The sequence below is a fragment of the Dermacentor andersoni genome, chromosome 2 (assembly GCF_023375885.2).
Source record: "Dermacentor andersoni chromosome 2, qqDerAnde1_hic_scaffold, whole genome shotgun sequence".
Taxonomy (NCBI): domain Eukaryota; kingdom Metazoa; phylum Arthropoda; class Arachnida; order Ixodida; family Ixodidae; genus Dermacentor; species Dermacentor andersoni.
Genome location: NC_092815.1, coordinates 77,503,470 through 77,519,398, shown reverse-complemented (window position 1 = coordinate 77,519,398; position 15,929 = coordinate 77,503,470). Strand labels below are relative to the sequence as shown.

General features: G+C 42.2%; 2 protein-coding genes across 2 annotated transcripts; one reads left to right on the top strand and one right to left on the bottom strand.

Annotated features, from left to right (window-relative positions):
- Window positions 1-322: 322 nt before the first annotated feature.
- LOC126542089 (uncharacterized) lies at window positions 323-5,572 on the bottom strand. Its single transcript, XM_050189094.3, has 4 exons — window positions 5,356-5,572; window positions 5,084-5,293; window positions 1,885-2,083; window positions 323-558 (listed from the first exon to the last, which is right to left on the bottom strand). The coding sequence occupies exons 1-4, from the start codon at window positions 5,436-5,438 to the stop codon at window positions 490-492; spliced, it is 561 nt and encodes a 186-aa protein (XP_050045051.1). The 5' UTR covers window positions 5,439-5,572; the 3' UTR covers window positions 323-489.
- A 1,131-nt stretch (window positions 5,573-6,703) lies between these two features.
- On the top strand, window positions 6,704-15,004 carry LOC126542067 (ribitol 5-phosphate transferase FKRP). Its single transcript, XM_050189060.3, has 2 exons — window positions 6,704-8,483; window positions 8,825-15,004. The coding sequence occupies exons 1-2, from the start codon at window positions 7,650-7,652 to the stop codon at window positions 9,623-9,625; spliced, it is 1,635 nt and encodes a 544-aa protein (XP_050045017.2). The 5' UTR covers window positions 6,704-7,649; the 3' UTR covers window positions 9,626-15,004.
- The last annotated feature ends 925 nt before the right edge of the window (window positions 15,005-15,929 follow it).

Genomic DNA, 15,929 nt, shown 5'->3' with positions numbered 1-15,929 from the left:
AAAGCTTATGACACAATCTGCAACTTGTGCTGTGCACATAAAATATTTCCAACACGCATGCCACATGTTGGCAACACTGTTTCTATACTGGTGTTTTTGAAGCATTTGTTGCTTATGCAAGATGTCGTTGGTCTTGAACATATAAAAACGACAGTGCCCACCTTTTGCCAGGTGTGGTCTTCATGATGATAATTAGCTTTTGAATGCACATACCTTGAATAAAGTGATAACTGAAGTGACTTTGTCAGGAGGGTTTATATGAAGTGACGTAGCATGTGGACACAACACAGCATGTGCACCCATGCCTAGAAATTTGTCCAAATTTACTAGTGGTATGAGGCAGCCGGGTATAGCTTGTCCCCAAGTTTATTGTAGGGCTTTCCTTAAAAGATGTGCAGTAGTGCTACATCAGTTATAAATGCAACAATAACCACAAGCAGTTCACTTGAAAGAGAAGAAGAAGGTGCTAGTTTCTCTTGGCTACTTGTGTCAGACTTCGTCATACCATCCATCTTCGTCGGCATCATTATTCTCCTTCCTCGTCTCAGTCAGGAATTGCTAAAATTAAATTCACACAAATATGTAGGTGCAAATGCAATGTAAAAGCATTTGTCATCAGTCATAACAATAATAACAACAAAGTGGTTCTGTATTTCATCACCGAATTATGCACAGCTATGTAAGCACAATAGACTGATTTCTCCATGCTTGGAGTGCATTGACGGGCACTCTGGCAAACTAGTTAAGCAAATTAGTCCTCAATACCTGGTCCATCATGCTATGGGTACAATGGCGTCCTCTCAGCTGTGCAATCAACTCCACACCTTCTCTTAGCATACCCTACCAATTTTAGCATGATCTAAGTCAATCTAAAAAAATTAAATAATATTCTAGGGTTTTATGTGCCAAAAACATGATCTGATTGTGAGGCATGCCATAGCGGGCGACCCCAGATTAAAACCTGATTAAATCAACACCTGGGGTTCTTTAGCGTGTACCTAAATGTAAGCACACAAGTGTTTCTGTATTTTGCCCCTAGCAAGATGAGCCACTGTGGTTTGGATCAAACCCTCAAGCTCGGCAGTAAAATGCCATTGTGGTGGGGAACGTCTACTGTGGTGGGTCTCTAAGCCAATCTGTCACAATAAAATGTCTGAGAGGGTATGAAACTAGTCACTAGTCAGTCTTCTGAACTGCTACTAATGCCATCTTTTGTGGCAGCAGTGACAGTAAAACTGATTGCAAAATTGTTTACTGGTCATGTGCATACTGTCATGGTTCAATGTGCACTGTGATCCACTGTTAAAGGGAACGCTTTAATGTGTGGCTCTTGCTTAGCTGGCATTCTAGCTGCAAGTGTTAGCTGAAGCTATGTCAATTTACTGCACAGATGTGTAGAAAATTGTCACCGCCACTAACCGCTTCATAGCTCCATAGCCAGATGATTGTGCATCTGCCAGAGGGAAAAATTCACATGTGCTCTGCAGTCATCTGTTCCCTTTATCAGTGGACTGCACTGCACACTCAATTCTTGCTCGTTATATCTGTACCAGCACTTCGCGGATAAAAAGTGGAACATGCTAGCTCCTGGACGCATGTAATACAGAAAATGTTTGCCTCCATATGGACTCGATTAGCGGTGCCAAACAAACTATGAAGGGCAGCTTATTTACTAGTTTATCGACTCTGTTGTTGACATTCTGCACAAAAAGCTCAGTGAGGCAAAAAGTTCCCTATCCGTAATTTTCACGTTTAGCATTACACAGGCCATAACTTGCAACTAACTTTAACGAGTACCTAGACCAAGGATGAAACACACTTGTATATGCTACACTGTATGTGCGGTGTCACTTCCTCAGCGTTGTCACCATTCTTGTTACCAACCTTGTCAATCTTGGCCACCATGACATCAATTTCAGCACAGATGCTTTCCAACTCTTTGTTCTCTTTGGCAACTTGTGCTTCTAATGCAATATTTTCTTCTTCACATTCTTTCAGTATAGCAGTCAGGTTTTTTAGGCATCTCTGGTACGGTGGCCGTAAATGGTCTTCAATGTCCTCATCTGGATTTCCAGATGGCCGCCTTGTCAGAAAAGGGAAGCAGAGGAAACATTCATGGGTAAAAAAACTTGGTGCAGGAACCATCATTGATGAATATCAATGTAAGTAAATAGATGCATGCTTCTAGAAAGCTATTCACTTTATTAAAGAAATGATGTAATTAGTGGTCTGTACTTGTTGCAGTAAGGCTAGTTGCGTAGCGTTTGTTGTTTCATTGTGTATTACAGAGAGAAAAGTCACACACACTTCACAGAAATGAAGTTAACGAGCACTCCTGTAGCTGTAGTATAGGTGGCTATACATATAATCTGATTTGTCACGTGTATTGTCTCCAACGTTACAAGCATTGGTGTGGAAGGCGACTGCCATCCTTCTATCCTGCAGCCGCCACTATGGAGAGAGTGAGGCAGGACACTGTCCTTTCCCAGCAATCCACCACAACACCTAAACCTACAGGTGCCACAAAGCTCTTGTACGACATCACGTGCGACATCAATTCGTTGCGCGAGAGTGTATGCCCTTTGCATTAGCCATCAAAGTCCAACCACCAGGAAAATGGGCAAAATAGTCAAAGAAAGCTCTTTTCTTTAAAAGCTATGACAGCTAGACCACGTATATAAGTGTGTCCTTGGGGAAGTGAGTAATAATAAATATATCCAAGCGCTTCTGGAAGGTGTACATGAAGGTGTACATGCGAGAACCCCTTCGCATTCCTTTAGAATGTGCTGAGTGGTCTCTGGATTTTTTTGCTGCAGCAAGCACATGCCTCATCTTGTTGCGAACATTTGCTCTGGTATGCTTTTGTCCTTGGGCAACCAGCTTGAGCCTCAAATAGCAATGCGCTGCCCTGTGTGTTATTGTGCAGCTTTCTGACTTCTTTCTTCCCATCCTTGTAAATCTCCATGGTCTTTCTTGTTTCCATTCTTTGCACCCAATTCACTGTTTCTCTCTTTCTTTTTGATGATTCCTGGTTGTCTATTTACACTTTCATTTGCCCTCTACTTGACCTCTTCCTCTATTCTGTGTCCACACTAATCAGGTATAGTTTAGCCGCCCACTCATTTTCATCCCTGTTCCTGAGTCTTTCTTCAAACTGAGTCTCTCTGCTAGGAACGTTTATGTCCCTAGCACAGTTTTCCTGATGCCCAAGTGGGTTGGTTAATTTATGTGCTCAAAGGATATAAAAATTAAAGGTTGGGCAAGCCACACAAAAATTAAAACTCAACCAGCAGGCAAGTGTACAGCAATGGGCTCATTGCTGACAATGGCTGACCGGCCTTTACTCTTTTGCTCTAGGCTGCGCATGCACATACAGTTATGCAAATTAGCATGATGGAAAAAAAAGTGAGACCAGTTTTGCCAGCCTGTCTGTGCCTAAAGCTCAGTCTTGCATGAAGTACTTACACTTGGCAACGCTTCTTTAGTAGCAACTTAGGCTAGTTGGTGAATGTTCATACTTGGCAAAACGGCAGTAAAACAAGTGAAATGTGTGTGTATGTACCCTTCTTCATTTGTTTTAGTGCTTGATGAAGCCATTGTAGTGTAAATAAAGACAAGCATAACAAAAGACTGGACACCACGAGCACTACACTTCGGTCTTGCATTCCTTGCGTTATTTCTTATTAGCGCTACATTGGCTTCATTAAGTATCAAACAGCTAGCCCAAGAACCAGTTATCCTAAATTTTAGGAATTTTTTTGTGAAGTACGCATGCTTCTTCAGTACCAATACATTCAACCTCTTGCTGGACTAATTGGTGAAACTCGGTTATTGGAACATAGCACTTGTCCTGTCTATACTTCATTTGTGTGTGCAATTTCTGCCTCTGTTATATCTAATTTCTAATCCAACCACTTACTACAAGGCTAAATGGCTGTGCTGATTTCATCACACGGGAGAAGTCATTCATGCATGTTTCTGGTATAAGTGGCCAAAGAACATAGTGTTGGGTGCTAGTTTGTTTTGTGGAATATGGAGACATTCATTTGGGGAATCGTACAGTGGAGCAATCTTCAGGTACAGGGAGAACAAGATATGTGTAAAGACAGGCACAATGATGTTGCTGGCCGTAGCGGTTGCGACAATATAGAGGCAAAAAAGGCTGACGAGTGATGCAGTTGACATAGTCCGAGAATGACCAGCATCCATAAAGCTTCACAGCAGTGACAACAAAGTTTATCTGCCGTTCTTTTGTGGAAGAAGCATGTGGTGGCAAGGTGGAAAAAGACAAAATTTTTCAGTTTTACTGAGTTGCATGTAAATCTGTCAGACTTGGCATCGATTTTCCGAAGGCACATCCATCCATATGTTTGCTGATGATTGAGTAATTTATCGAACTATCAATCTGACAAACCAGCTCTTTAAACTGACCTAAACAATATACAATAATGGTATGACAAGTGGCTGATGACTCTTATCCTAACAAATGCAATCTTGTGTCATTTAGTCGCAGTGTTAACCTCGTCTATTTTCCTTACATAATTCATAATGTCCACGTGGATTCCGTACAGTAATTTAGGTATCTCGGTGCCATGCTATTAAGCGACCTCACTTGGAACTCCCACGTTACAAACATTGTATAGTCAACTAGCAAAACACATTTAAAACGTCATTAACGTATCGCTCCGAAACACGTGAAGATACTTGCCAACAAAATGCTTACGAGACCAAAACTAGAATATGCATTACCTATCTGGAACCTGTATCAAGACTACTTTAAAAACGACTTCGAATAGCTTCAAAACCGTGCAGCCAGGTTCATTCATGTTTCCTATATTCTTAAGACACCAGTGTATTATCTTAGAAAGCTGAAAGCAACTTATTCCTGCTTTCTTATTGTCATCGTATTGCCAGCCTCTGCTTTGGTTGTTAAATTTTGCTACAGCTATTTCTATATCCAGCGCTACGGAAGCAGCCGGGACCGCTTTCGTTTGACGGCGCTAGTTCTCAATGGGTATATGCTACGAGTCAGCATGTAAGCCAGGGCCTCGAACAATGACAGAAACACTAGTTTAATTCTTACCACGCAGGCGTCCCTTTGTATTTTTCTTGCTCTTCGATCAGGTAGCTCAGACTCCTGAACTTCTCGTCCAATCTTAGGTCGTCGAAAGTGGATCTGCACTCCGCGCTTATGTACGACAAAAGCTGATCTGCGAAACTGTTAATGTAATTCTCCAACGAACTCTTCTCGATGCCGCACTTTTGAAGTTCAAGCGTGTTCAAGCACCACTGCCTGAAACGAACCAACAGTGTTACAAGATGTTTACGCATGCATAAGCATCGTTATTTCATCACCTGAACTTTTCGAGCAGATCCTTGGAAGCTTTGTCTACGGCACGAAGAAATTTTTCAGTACGTTTGCAGTACTGTCCATCCATAATTTTTCCGTTATTGTTTTGCACTTCACTCAGTTCCCTCAGTCACGACTAGCATAGAGACGACTAGAGTGTACTCTAGTCACGACTTCGCGCCAAAACAGCCGCCATCAGTCGGTTGCGATCGCGGCACGGAGGAAGGAAACTAAGGAGAGGCCCTACCCCCTCCGCGCGCTAGGAGAAAAGTGTGGCGGAAATGACGTAGTAGGTTCTCAATTTTTGGCTGCTTTTTTATTTTTTTTGTTGTATGGCCACGCCTTTTGGGCCACAATGGCGGCGTTGTTATGGTTTTGAGCGCTCACACGTGTTGCTCTGGTAGGTTTCGGGCCGTGGCAAAGGCGCTGAGTGGGCGGGTTTGCGTTAGTCACCGTGTCTTGTTGCGCTGTGTTACCTGCACCGTGCTCTGCCAGATGGATGGATGGATGGATGTTATGAGCGTCCCCTTTGGAACGGGGCGGTGGCTTGCGCCACCAAGCTCTTACTACTATGCTGCCTAATATCCTACCTATGTTCACCAATGAAAAAAAAAAAAAAAAAAGAAAAAAAACCACTATGAACTACCACGTCCAAATTTTCTGATACCCTATTGCGAACTGTGCTTTTGTACGTCTCCGTCTTTTGTCGTTTCCCTACTTTTCTTCCACCAATCCTCCAATCGCCTCTTACTGATGTCTATTGCGGACCTGTTTGCTTTACCACTGCTCCCGCTGAACCCAAGGGCTTCAAGGAGGCCAGTGGTGCCTAAATCGACCGCTGGGTAGACGTCCTCACATTCTAATAAAATATGTTCCGTCGTTTCCCTAGCTTTACCGCAGCAAGCACATGTTTCTTCTTCATTCTTATATCTCGCTTTATAGGTGCGTGTTCTAAGGCATCCCGATCTCGCTTCGAAAAGTAATGAGCTTCCCTTTGAGTTATCATAAATGGTTTCTTTCCTAATTTCGTTTTTTCCCCTTAAGTAGTTACTCATGGCAGGTTTCTTTTCCATTGCCGCCACCCATGAGATTAATTCAGCCTCTCTGACTTTCCGCTTGACCTTCTTTGTTGCTGTGTTGCCCACCCCACAGGCCGCATACTTGCTGGTAAGCTTCCTAGTTCTTTTCCTCCACTGTGAATCAATGTTTTGCCTGTACAGATACCTGAACACTCTCCCAGCCCATTTACTTTCCTCCATATTCCTCAGCCGTTCTTCGTACTCAATTTTACTGCGGGCTTCCCTAACTTCAAAACTAGTCCAGCCCATATCCCCTTGCACAGATGTTGCGCGAGCGCGCGACACCACGCGCAGCGCGGCGTGGTTTCGCGAAAGATGTAAACAAGAGAGGAGGGTGGCCCAGAAGGCGGAGCATCGCCATGAGCAACGCCAAATTCTGGCTTCACTTTTGCTTCACAAAGAGTGACGTCAGGGCCTCTCCTTAGTTTCCTTCCTCCGTGGATCGCGGCGACCAACAGCAGTTGCAACCATAGAATTTATATATGATGATTATGAAGGAGGAAAGAGACGCTTAATTTCTGCAGCCCATCAATATTAAGAAACTCTATGGTTGAAACCATAGAGTTTCTCACTATATGGTTGCAACCGTGCAACTGTCCAAGCCTTACGTAAAAACACATTTATTATAAGTTACCTACAAAATCCTTATTAGACTAAAACTAGAATATGTATCACCTATTTGGAACCTATTATAAGTTATTTTGCTAAAGTTCACATTTACGAAAAAAAAAAAAAAAATCAGACGACCCTAATTGCGTTTTAATATTTCATACCGCACCTAGATTAGCCAAGTCAAAACAAGTTGGGTTCGGTCGCAACCGGCATATACAGCGTCTGTCCAGTCTGTCCTGTCCGTCCGTTCTATTCTGTTGAATAAGAAAAGATGTGTGGTGTGGAACAAGTGAAACTCAGTTGGTTGAGTGCGATTTCGGATCTATGTTGTCGAAGTTGTCATAATCTGAAATAATCTGCTAGCGAACGCGTTTTCATTGACGTTTCGTAGAGATACATCTGAATTGTCCGGCGAAATGCGCAAGTGCAGCCGACGAACTCGGTGTACTTGCGGTCAAGGAGGTAGCAATACTGCCATTCAATTCTTTTCGATTTCGCGGACGTAATTTTGACTCGCATCTCCTGGATGAGCCTCAAGTTCGCTCATCAGTTTCGTTGAGTGCGCGTTGCTCTTAGCTTCAGCCGGGACATCTTCGTGACTGTAAAAGATGCGCCATAGGTGGTGTCGTATGTTTCTGGGACTCATATGCGTAAACTTTTTCTCGGTGTTTATTATGTGGATATATCTCGACAGCAAGTGCCCGTGCTACGAGGCATCTCGAGAAGGCGGCGACGTCAGAGCCACCGGGGAGGCAGCCCGGCAACATCAGCGCTCGTTCGCCGCGCCTCAGGGCGATCACGACTACAGTGCCGGGGGAGCTTTGAAGATGCGCAACGCGGCTCCCCTCGACGACATCTACGACCTGCCGAACTCCCTCGTTACTCTCGTGGTGCGCGAGTTCGAATTCTATGAGCACGACCTAGTGGAGACTGTTCGCTCTTTCCACACAGTGTTTCCGCGCATGCCGATCGTGCTGTTTGCAGACGACGTGCCGTATCCGCCTCTGAGGTTTCCCCGGGACGAATTCGGCCCGAACGTGACCGTCGTCCCACTCTCCAGGGATCCAGGCCGCTACCCCAACGCTACGCGGTTGGAAAACTACGTTAAGACGGACTTGGTGCTGTTCGTACCCGATTCCGTGCGCATGACGCAGCCAGCCATCGTCACTACCATGATCAAACGCATCTTTAAGAACCCGCGCCTCATGGTGGCCGTTCGAATCGCGGGAGAGATGCGACGCTGCCTGAACCTGGACGTGAACTTGCGCGAGTGGACGCTGGTGTATCGCAAGGCGCCGCGCACGGCCGAGTCTCATTGCGATGCGTTTGGAGGCCGGCATCTGCTCATGGTCAAGTCCGAACTGTTGCTGTCGCTCAGCGAGCCGCTCGTGCGCCCGTTCCCTGAGGCGCTGTACGTACAGACAGCGCTCAGAGACGTGAAGGTAACTGATATGTTTACGTTGCATTGATTTGCTGAGTCAAGCGTGTTGTTAATTCCCGTCGCCAAAAATGAAACAAGGCGTATATGAACTGCTGGCGATCCGTTGCGCATTTCCTGCTTATTTTCTACACTGTCATTGAAGTTATTAGTGTTGTTTAGGTCGAATTACTGCAAGCTCTTACGGCCGCAGCGCCCTACTGCCGCTTACTGCATGCCACAAGGATTGTGATTAATTATTTTGTGCGTACTGTACATTTCTTAGCAGTAAGAAGAGGCCTTTAATTTATTTCGCTCTTTTATTAGACCATTAACTTGGCCCATCTGCATATTGTTTCCATACAGATTGAAATCGTCGACAGCCTAGTTGCCCAGAATGGCCGCCCGCTCTTCACAACAGAGCATAATCGAGAGAAACTGCGTGCAGCCACTGCAAGTCGTCGATCACAGCTCTACACCAACTTTGGCGTGAAAAAAGTTCACCAGCCCGGTGGGGAAGTCACGTGGCATGGCTGCAAGCGGGAGACCTCTCGTTGCTTTGGCACTGTGGTAGATGAGACGCCGGACTACCTGTACAAGGGGCGCTGGACACCACCGTGTTGCCTGGAAAACTTGCGTCGCACAGCCAGGCATGTCTTTGCCATTCTGGAAAGGTGCAAGACCCGTTACTGGCTAGAAGGCGGTAGCCTCCTCGGTGCTGCCAGAAATCACGACATCATTCCATGGGACTACGACATTGACATTGGTGTGTATAGCGATGATGTGCAGCGCTGTGAGTGGCTGCGAAACTCTCAAAAAGGTTCTGTGATTGATGCTGATGGCTATGTGTGGGAGAAGGCCACAGAGGGAGACTTTGTTCGTGTTCAGTACAGCAGCACCAATCGAGTGCATGTGGACATCTTTCCCTTTTACTCCCGAAACGGTGTCATGACTAAAGACACGTGGTTCAAGAGCCATCCGCAAGACAGGGAGTTCCCAGAGCACTTTCTGAAGCCTCTATCTACTATCCTCTTTGTAGGAGTGTTTGCATCAGCACCCAACAACATCACTCAGTTTCTGGAGCTGAAATTTGGGAAAGGTGCTGTAGGGAAGCCAGAGTATCCAAACCCAGCTTTGTTGGCCTATCCGAAAAGCACTGGTGCTTAGCGTTGGACTAGAGCAATTGGTATGTGGAATTCAAAACATGGTGATAATAGTCTCCATAGCAATTTGTTGCAACGTTTCTGCTTAATTATTGTAGAGCATAACATTGTGCATTTTCAACTTTTTTGTCCTTTTGGATTCTTGTAGGCTTCAGCAAACTCGGTGCAGTGCTTTGCCTTCATAGGCATAATGACATAATATCAGGCATTTTATCAATCTCTGATTTACTCTTGCTTTGCTCAGAGTTTGTTTTCCTTTGTGGAACCTTTAGAATGTTTTGTAAGTCAGCAGCCACTGCAGAGCGAACCTTTTAAAACAGAAAATACATATTTAAAAGGCTAAATATAAGATTTGCTGTGGCATTCCGTCCTCATTGCTGCCATTGTGTCATTATATCCTCATTGCTGTTTTTAAAAAGAAATAGGCAGTCACTGACCATGTGTTATGATATGGCGATGTTTTGAAATCTGTGCGATATCTACGATCACAGCTTTGTTCTTAATTTGCTGCATCCCTGATAATTACACACTCCTTTATGACTTTCCTATGTTCCTGTTTGATACACAGTTGAATTTCGTTACTGAAGTCTCATCCACATGAAAATACCTTCGTCATATCTGATATTTGTTACTCGATATTGGTGATAAACGTATTAGATTTACTTTGTTATATCCAATAATTTGGTATATGTGTTTAGTACATCAAGGTTGGACTCTGTGTTTCTAAAGTTGTGCTTTCTTTTTGCCCAGTTTGTTTGTATGGTATGGTACAACTAATGCGCTTTATCCAGATGGATCATCACGCAGGCACAGGGTCATCCTGTTGGGGAGTGTGTTAATTGCCACATACCACACCCCCTACTCCTTTTGTTCTGTTGGTTATAAGAAAAAGTGGTCTCTTTAATTGTTTTGTGCAGTGTGTGTCATATCGCCACCACTGACGTCGTAAACACCATCTGGCAAACAAAGGGGCAAACTTGTGCGGAGCGCGCATAACATAATCAAACCAGGCTGAGAGTTGGGCAGGAACTGATTTTAATAAACACAGTCCGAGTATATATGGAGCTCCGTGCACTACATGGTTGCATGACTGATGGAGGCGCACTTCACCATCCACTGAAGAACTAAAAACATTGATTGAGAGGTCAGAGACTTGACTCAGAGATCTGTAACACCACAGTGTGAATAGTGGAAGACCTGACTTAAAAGTGAACTCCAAGGGTTGGTAGTTATCCCAACAAACAGCTTGCCCACCCAAAAGCTCATTCAAGTGAAACATGAATGCATACACTTTCTAAGCACACTGGGACATTGCATCTGTTTGCCAATATGATTAGGTTGTTCAAGTGATGTTCAAGCAAGTGATATTTCATTGTATTTGACCGTCATGTTTAGCCAGGTACTACACTCACTGGTTGTGTGACCAAAATGTGTTTTTGGAACCACTTTATTGCAGGTGGTAATAGCAGGCAAAACTATATTAGTGCATCATGTAGTAGGTCGGAAGCCATTTTTGCCTAGCATTTTTTTTTATTGTGTTCAGAACTATGGGTTCAGTCAGTTTATTGCATATTTTTGTCAGACAGGGCTAATAATTTTAAGAGAATGCATATCATTTACTTTTTATAGCGAACATTTACCTCAAGTTTTGCATTTCCATGATCAGTGCTGTAACCAGAAGCTTTATTCAGTCAGTCAGTCAAGAACTTTATTGAAGTCCTGAGGAGTTTCAAGCCGTTGGAGATCCCACGCGAAGAACTCCTCCGGCCAAAACCGTAGGCGACGCCCAAGTCGGGACGGGAACGTGGTGACGCGCAAGAAAGATTTGTTCAGCCTGCTAATAACCTGTTTCAATTTCTCAAGAGGGTGTTACAAAATTTTAAGAAGAGCTATGCCACCGAAACAAACTTTATGGCTATGCCTGCAGCCATGATCATGTACAGAAAACAGAAGTGCTGAGTTGCATGTTTTCAGGCACGGCATTGCAATTAGACTGGTACATAAAGCAGCTTTAATACTCGATTTGTTGCAGGAAACTTAAGGAGTACTGACATGGCAACTTTTATATCATTTTTTTTTGTCTTAAATGAAGGTTCAAATCCTCTAAACCTTGGCAAAAATAATGGCAAGTACCAGAGTGGCCTGACCAGAGTGTCCTGACTAATTTAACGCAATACTTGTTTCTGTGAAGCAGTTTCAGTTTTGATACTGAGGAGGTGGATGCGTCATGATATCATGACACACCGACTTGCTTCGTTCCCGTGATCGCTACAGCTGCAAAATGTGAGCAGAGCCTGGAGGAACACACACAGCACTCTTCTGTTTAGATCGGCAACGCCATCATATTTAACTTTATTGATACACAACGTTAGCAAATTTGCCATGACGTCATGTTGATGTCAGGTCTGCCATTGCGAGATGACTGTGGCTTCAAGTTAAAATGTATCTTCAACCTTTGTACTTGCTAAATGTGGTCATATTGTGCAAGAGAAATGTGTGGTTGGGTATATACAACTTTGAAAATATGTCAGTACTCCTTTAAGCTTTCATATATTTCTCTACTGAGGGGAAATGTGAAGCTGGTATGTTACTTATCTGGAATTGCACAAAGCTCAATTGCACAAGTTTTACCATGGATGGAGACTTTGTTAGCCAAAAATGGGTGGAAAAAAAAAAAAAGGCTGGTGGCGCCATCTTGAAATTCTCACAAAAGCTGCCTGTGACATCATAAAGTTTGCCAGCATATCTTCACTGCTCATTAACTCGAAATCAATAAACAAATTTCAATTCCGATGGGGGGCCCAATGCAAAAGCATTCATGCACTAAAATTTGGGTGCTAAATAAGGAACCCTAGAGGCTCAAATTTTTTTTACTTTAGCTTTTTTGTATCGATTTCGCAGTTAATTTGTTTTCACCTTAACACCTTTACTGCTGTGATCAATCTCGAAAAAAATTTTAAAGTTAAAAAGAAACAGTGAAAGTCATTGTGTATTATTTTCTTGTCGAAATTACAAGAAACTGAACACGTACACATGTGCAAAAATTGCCAAAAATTCACAACGAGTTAACGTATCATCGGCACCAGAGGATACTCATTGTGATGGTGGTTTATTTCGTCAGTGGCAGTTAAGGGGTTAAGGGCCCAAAGGCATTGAACAATGGAGGGCCCAATTACGTGTGAAAGTAGTAACTGTAAAAACTTGGTAAAAAATCATGATTAAAAAAAAAACACTGTGAAGTGCCTATAGTCGTAAATACCAAGCACAATGGTGTTCCCAGCATTGAAAACACATTGCATAGAGGAAATACAAAAGGCACAAAAGTAAGGGTAACGAAGAAAAATGTGTAGTATAGGTTGGTGCTTCAACTGCAATGGCAAACAAACAACACAAGGCATGTTCTAATGGGGAATACATAACACGTAAAAAAAGAAAGTTTTGTGTAGATTGGCTCTAAGTCACATTTGGTTAGTAAGGTAGATGTTTACTTTTTTGCAGAATTTTATGTGGTCTGTAGACATCCCAATGCTGTTTGGTAAGCTATTCCAAAGGTTTATAGCATCTCAAAAAAATTAGCTTTGCAAATTAGACGTGGGGCTTCAGATGTGTGGTATAGAAAGCTTGTGACTGGTACACAAAGGTGTCCTTAAAGGTTGTTCTAGTAGCAGGTTCTGAGTCTTTGGGTTATAATAGAAGGCATGTAAAAGGCATAGTCCTGAGATGATGCGGCATGAGACGAGGGTTGTTTGTTCTAGTGATAAATTTAATAGTGTGATACTGGTATCCTTTGCATAGTTTGATGTTATAAAACATGCAGTATGGTTCTGAATCGTTTATTAGTCAGTCGTGAAGTAAGGCTGTCATGGATGCTAGACAGATGATGCATACTGCAATTTCGGTCAACTGAACATTGTGTAGGCTAGTTCTTACTTCAGGAGATGCATCTTTCAGATTGCGTCTTAGATAGCTAAGTCCGCGTGAGGCACTTGAGCACATGGATTCTCTGCAGGATGTCCATGTTAAAGATGGGATTATGTGCAAGCCAAAGTATTTGTACGATTCTGCACAGTTGTTTAGAACTGATTTTATGTAATAATTGTTCAGGCTAATCGAGCTTTCTGATTGAGTTTGAGTTCAGATATATTGCTGTTACACTTGTTGACCTGCAGATTTCTGGGATATTACATGTTGTTAAACGTTTATTTCTTTCTTTTTCAGTAAAGTGTTATAAGCAAAGATTTCTAATTTCCAACATGGTAGCTTCTGCTCTTTCTTTTTTTCCGAAAAAAGTTTTCTTTTCTGTATCCCATCAGGCATCAGTTATAGTATTTACATTAATCAGATAGTATTTGCTCTGTTTATGTGAGCAGTATCCCCACAGCACTGTTAATGCTTCCTGTTACTGGAATACTCCAAGTTTTCAGTTCATTTCATACTACTGAACTACTGTTGCGTCTTGTGTCATAGCATTGCTGTGTACTTAGCGGAATTTCTAGCATTATGAATACTTAAAGAACAATTTTTGCACTGTCTTTATACGTGATAAGGTTAAAAACTTGTGCTCTGTGGTGTGGGCTTGGGGTCACAGACCTTTTACCTGAACTGCAAGTGATTTTCTGAGCATTGCTTATTATTGCATTTAAACAAAACTTTGTTTCACGTCTCTGATTTATTTGTTTTTACGTTGCAGATGCACTTTGTGTGCACTGCGCACCTGTATTTTTGTTGGAGTACGTATTTGTACGTGCATGTGCCATTTTTAATATTTAATGATGTGTAAGCATTTAAGTTCAATTGCAGTGCCAATTGTGCCCCTGCGCAAACTCTTAATGCAATACTTGAGAGTTCTTTTCTGTTAATAACTTCATAATTCATGTCTCAATTTTCTAGTCATATTGTACAATGCTCTTATGTAAAAAAAAAAATATTTACCTTCCTCTGTGAACTCTCTATGGTGTTGGTGTTGTCATTTTACCCACTACAGTGGATGTGACATTCTGCTGCTAAACACAGGCTTACGGGTTCCATTCTCAGTAGCGTTTACCGTACTCTGACATAGTAGGAAAAAAAAAAAAGAACCTTGTCCAAATTAACCCAAAGCCCCCACTACAACGTCTCATAGCCAGACCTCCACTTGGGCTGTAAAATCTCTTCAGTTAAATTTAATGTTACTGATACCGTTATATTTTATTGTTAAAAAGGAGAGACAATATGAGGGAGACTGTTAAGGGGGAGACATAATAAGATATTTAATCTTTCCAGGTTTTACGTAATGTTCTGTCATTCCTTTTCTTGTCGTGCATGTTGAATAAGCTGTGATGCAGTTTAATAGAACAAAATAAAGTCGGACATATTTGTCCACCTTTTCTGTCCACTTGAAAAATGCCATTCACCTCTCAGTGCTACGTGCTTACACATGACAAAGCCCAAGCTAAATTACTTTATGTTCTGTCGTGCCTTTCCTTTCAAGGACGTATAAGAAGGTATATGTTATAGGATAAAGGTAGCATCGTTGTGTGTTTAACTATGAGATTTCACATTCAGTTTGACAGTGTCGTTTGTTTTGTAGAAGCAGGCCTGTACAACTTTATTTATATATATAAATATATACTAAACACCAGAGCTTTAGAGAAGAAAATGGGTACAACAAAAAGAACTAAAGGAAAAAGAAACCCACGCAACGCAACAACATGCAATATGATAAAGCATTAAAAGGATTTGTTGCTTGGCAATTTGGTGCAGCTTGCTCTACATTCATTTTAATGGTGTGAAGAACAGATGCCACACAGAGAACATGACACACAGGTGCTTGTGTGTGTTGTTTCCTTTATGGTGTCTGTTCATTGTAGCATTAAAAAGAATACATTGCATGTACAATGATAAGTGCAGTTGTATTAAAAGAATATTATTCAAGCCAAACACAGTAAAAGGCAAGAACAGTCACGTACAATCTTTAGTGAAGAAATACAAACATTGACTGGCAAGAAAAAGGAAGAGATTCATTAGTCTGTTATCGATAAAATGTCAGCAATAAGGTGGTTCATGTGTAGTATGTGATGTAGATGAATAAAAATGTGTTCTTATCTGGCTAAGAAGGGATTAAACATTGTTATGGTGGTTAACATAGGAAAATAAATTGTGTGAGTATTGCGTTGCGCTCACTGGGTAACAAAACTGGTGATAAATTTTTGGAAAAAGCAAAGGCGAGAACATTTTCTGCATGGAGAAAAGGACAGCAAGGACAAAGCGGCTTCCATTACAACAATGCTAATGGTATATATAGTGTAATTAAATGGGATAAAATGATG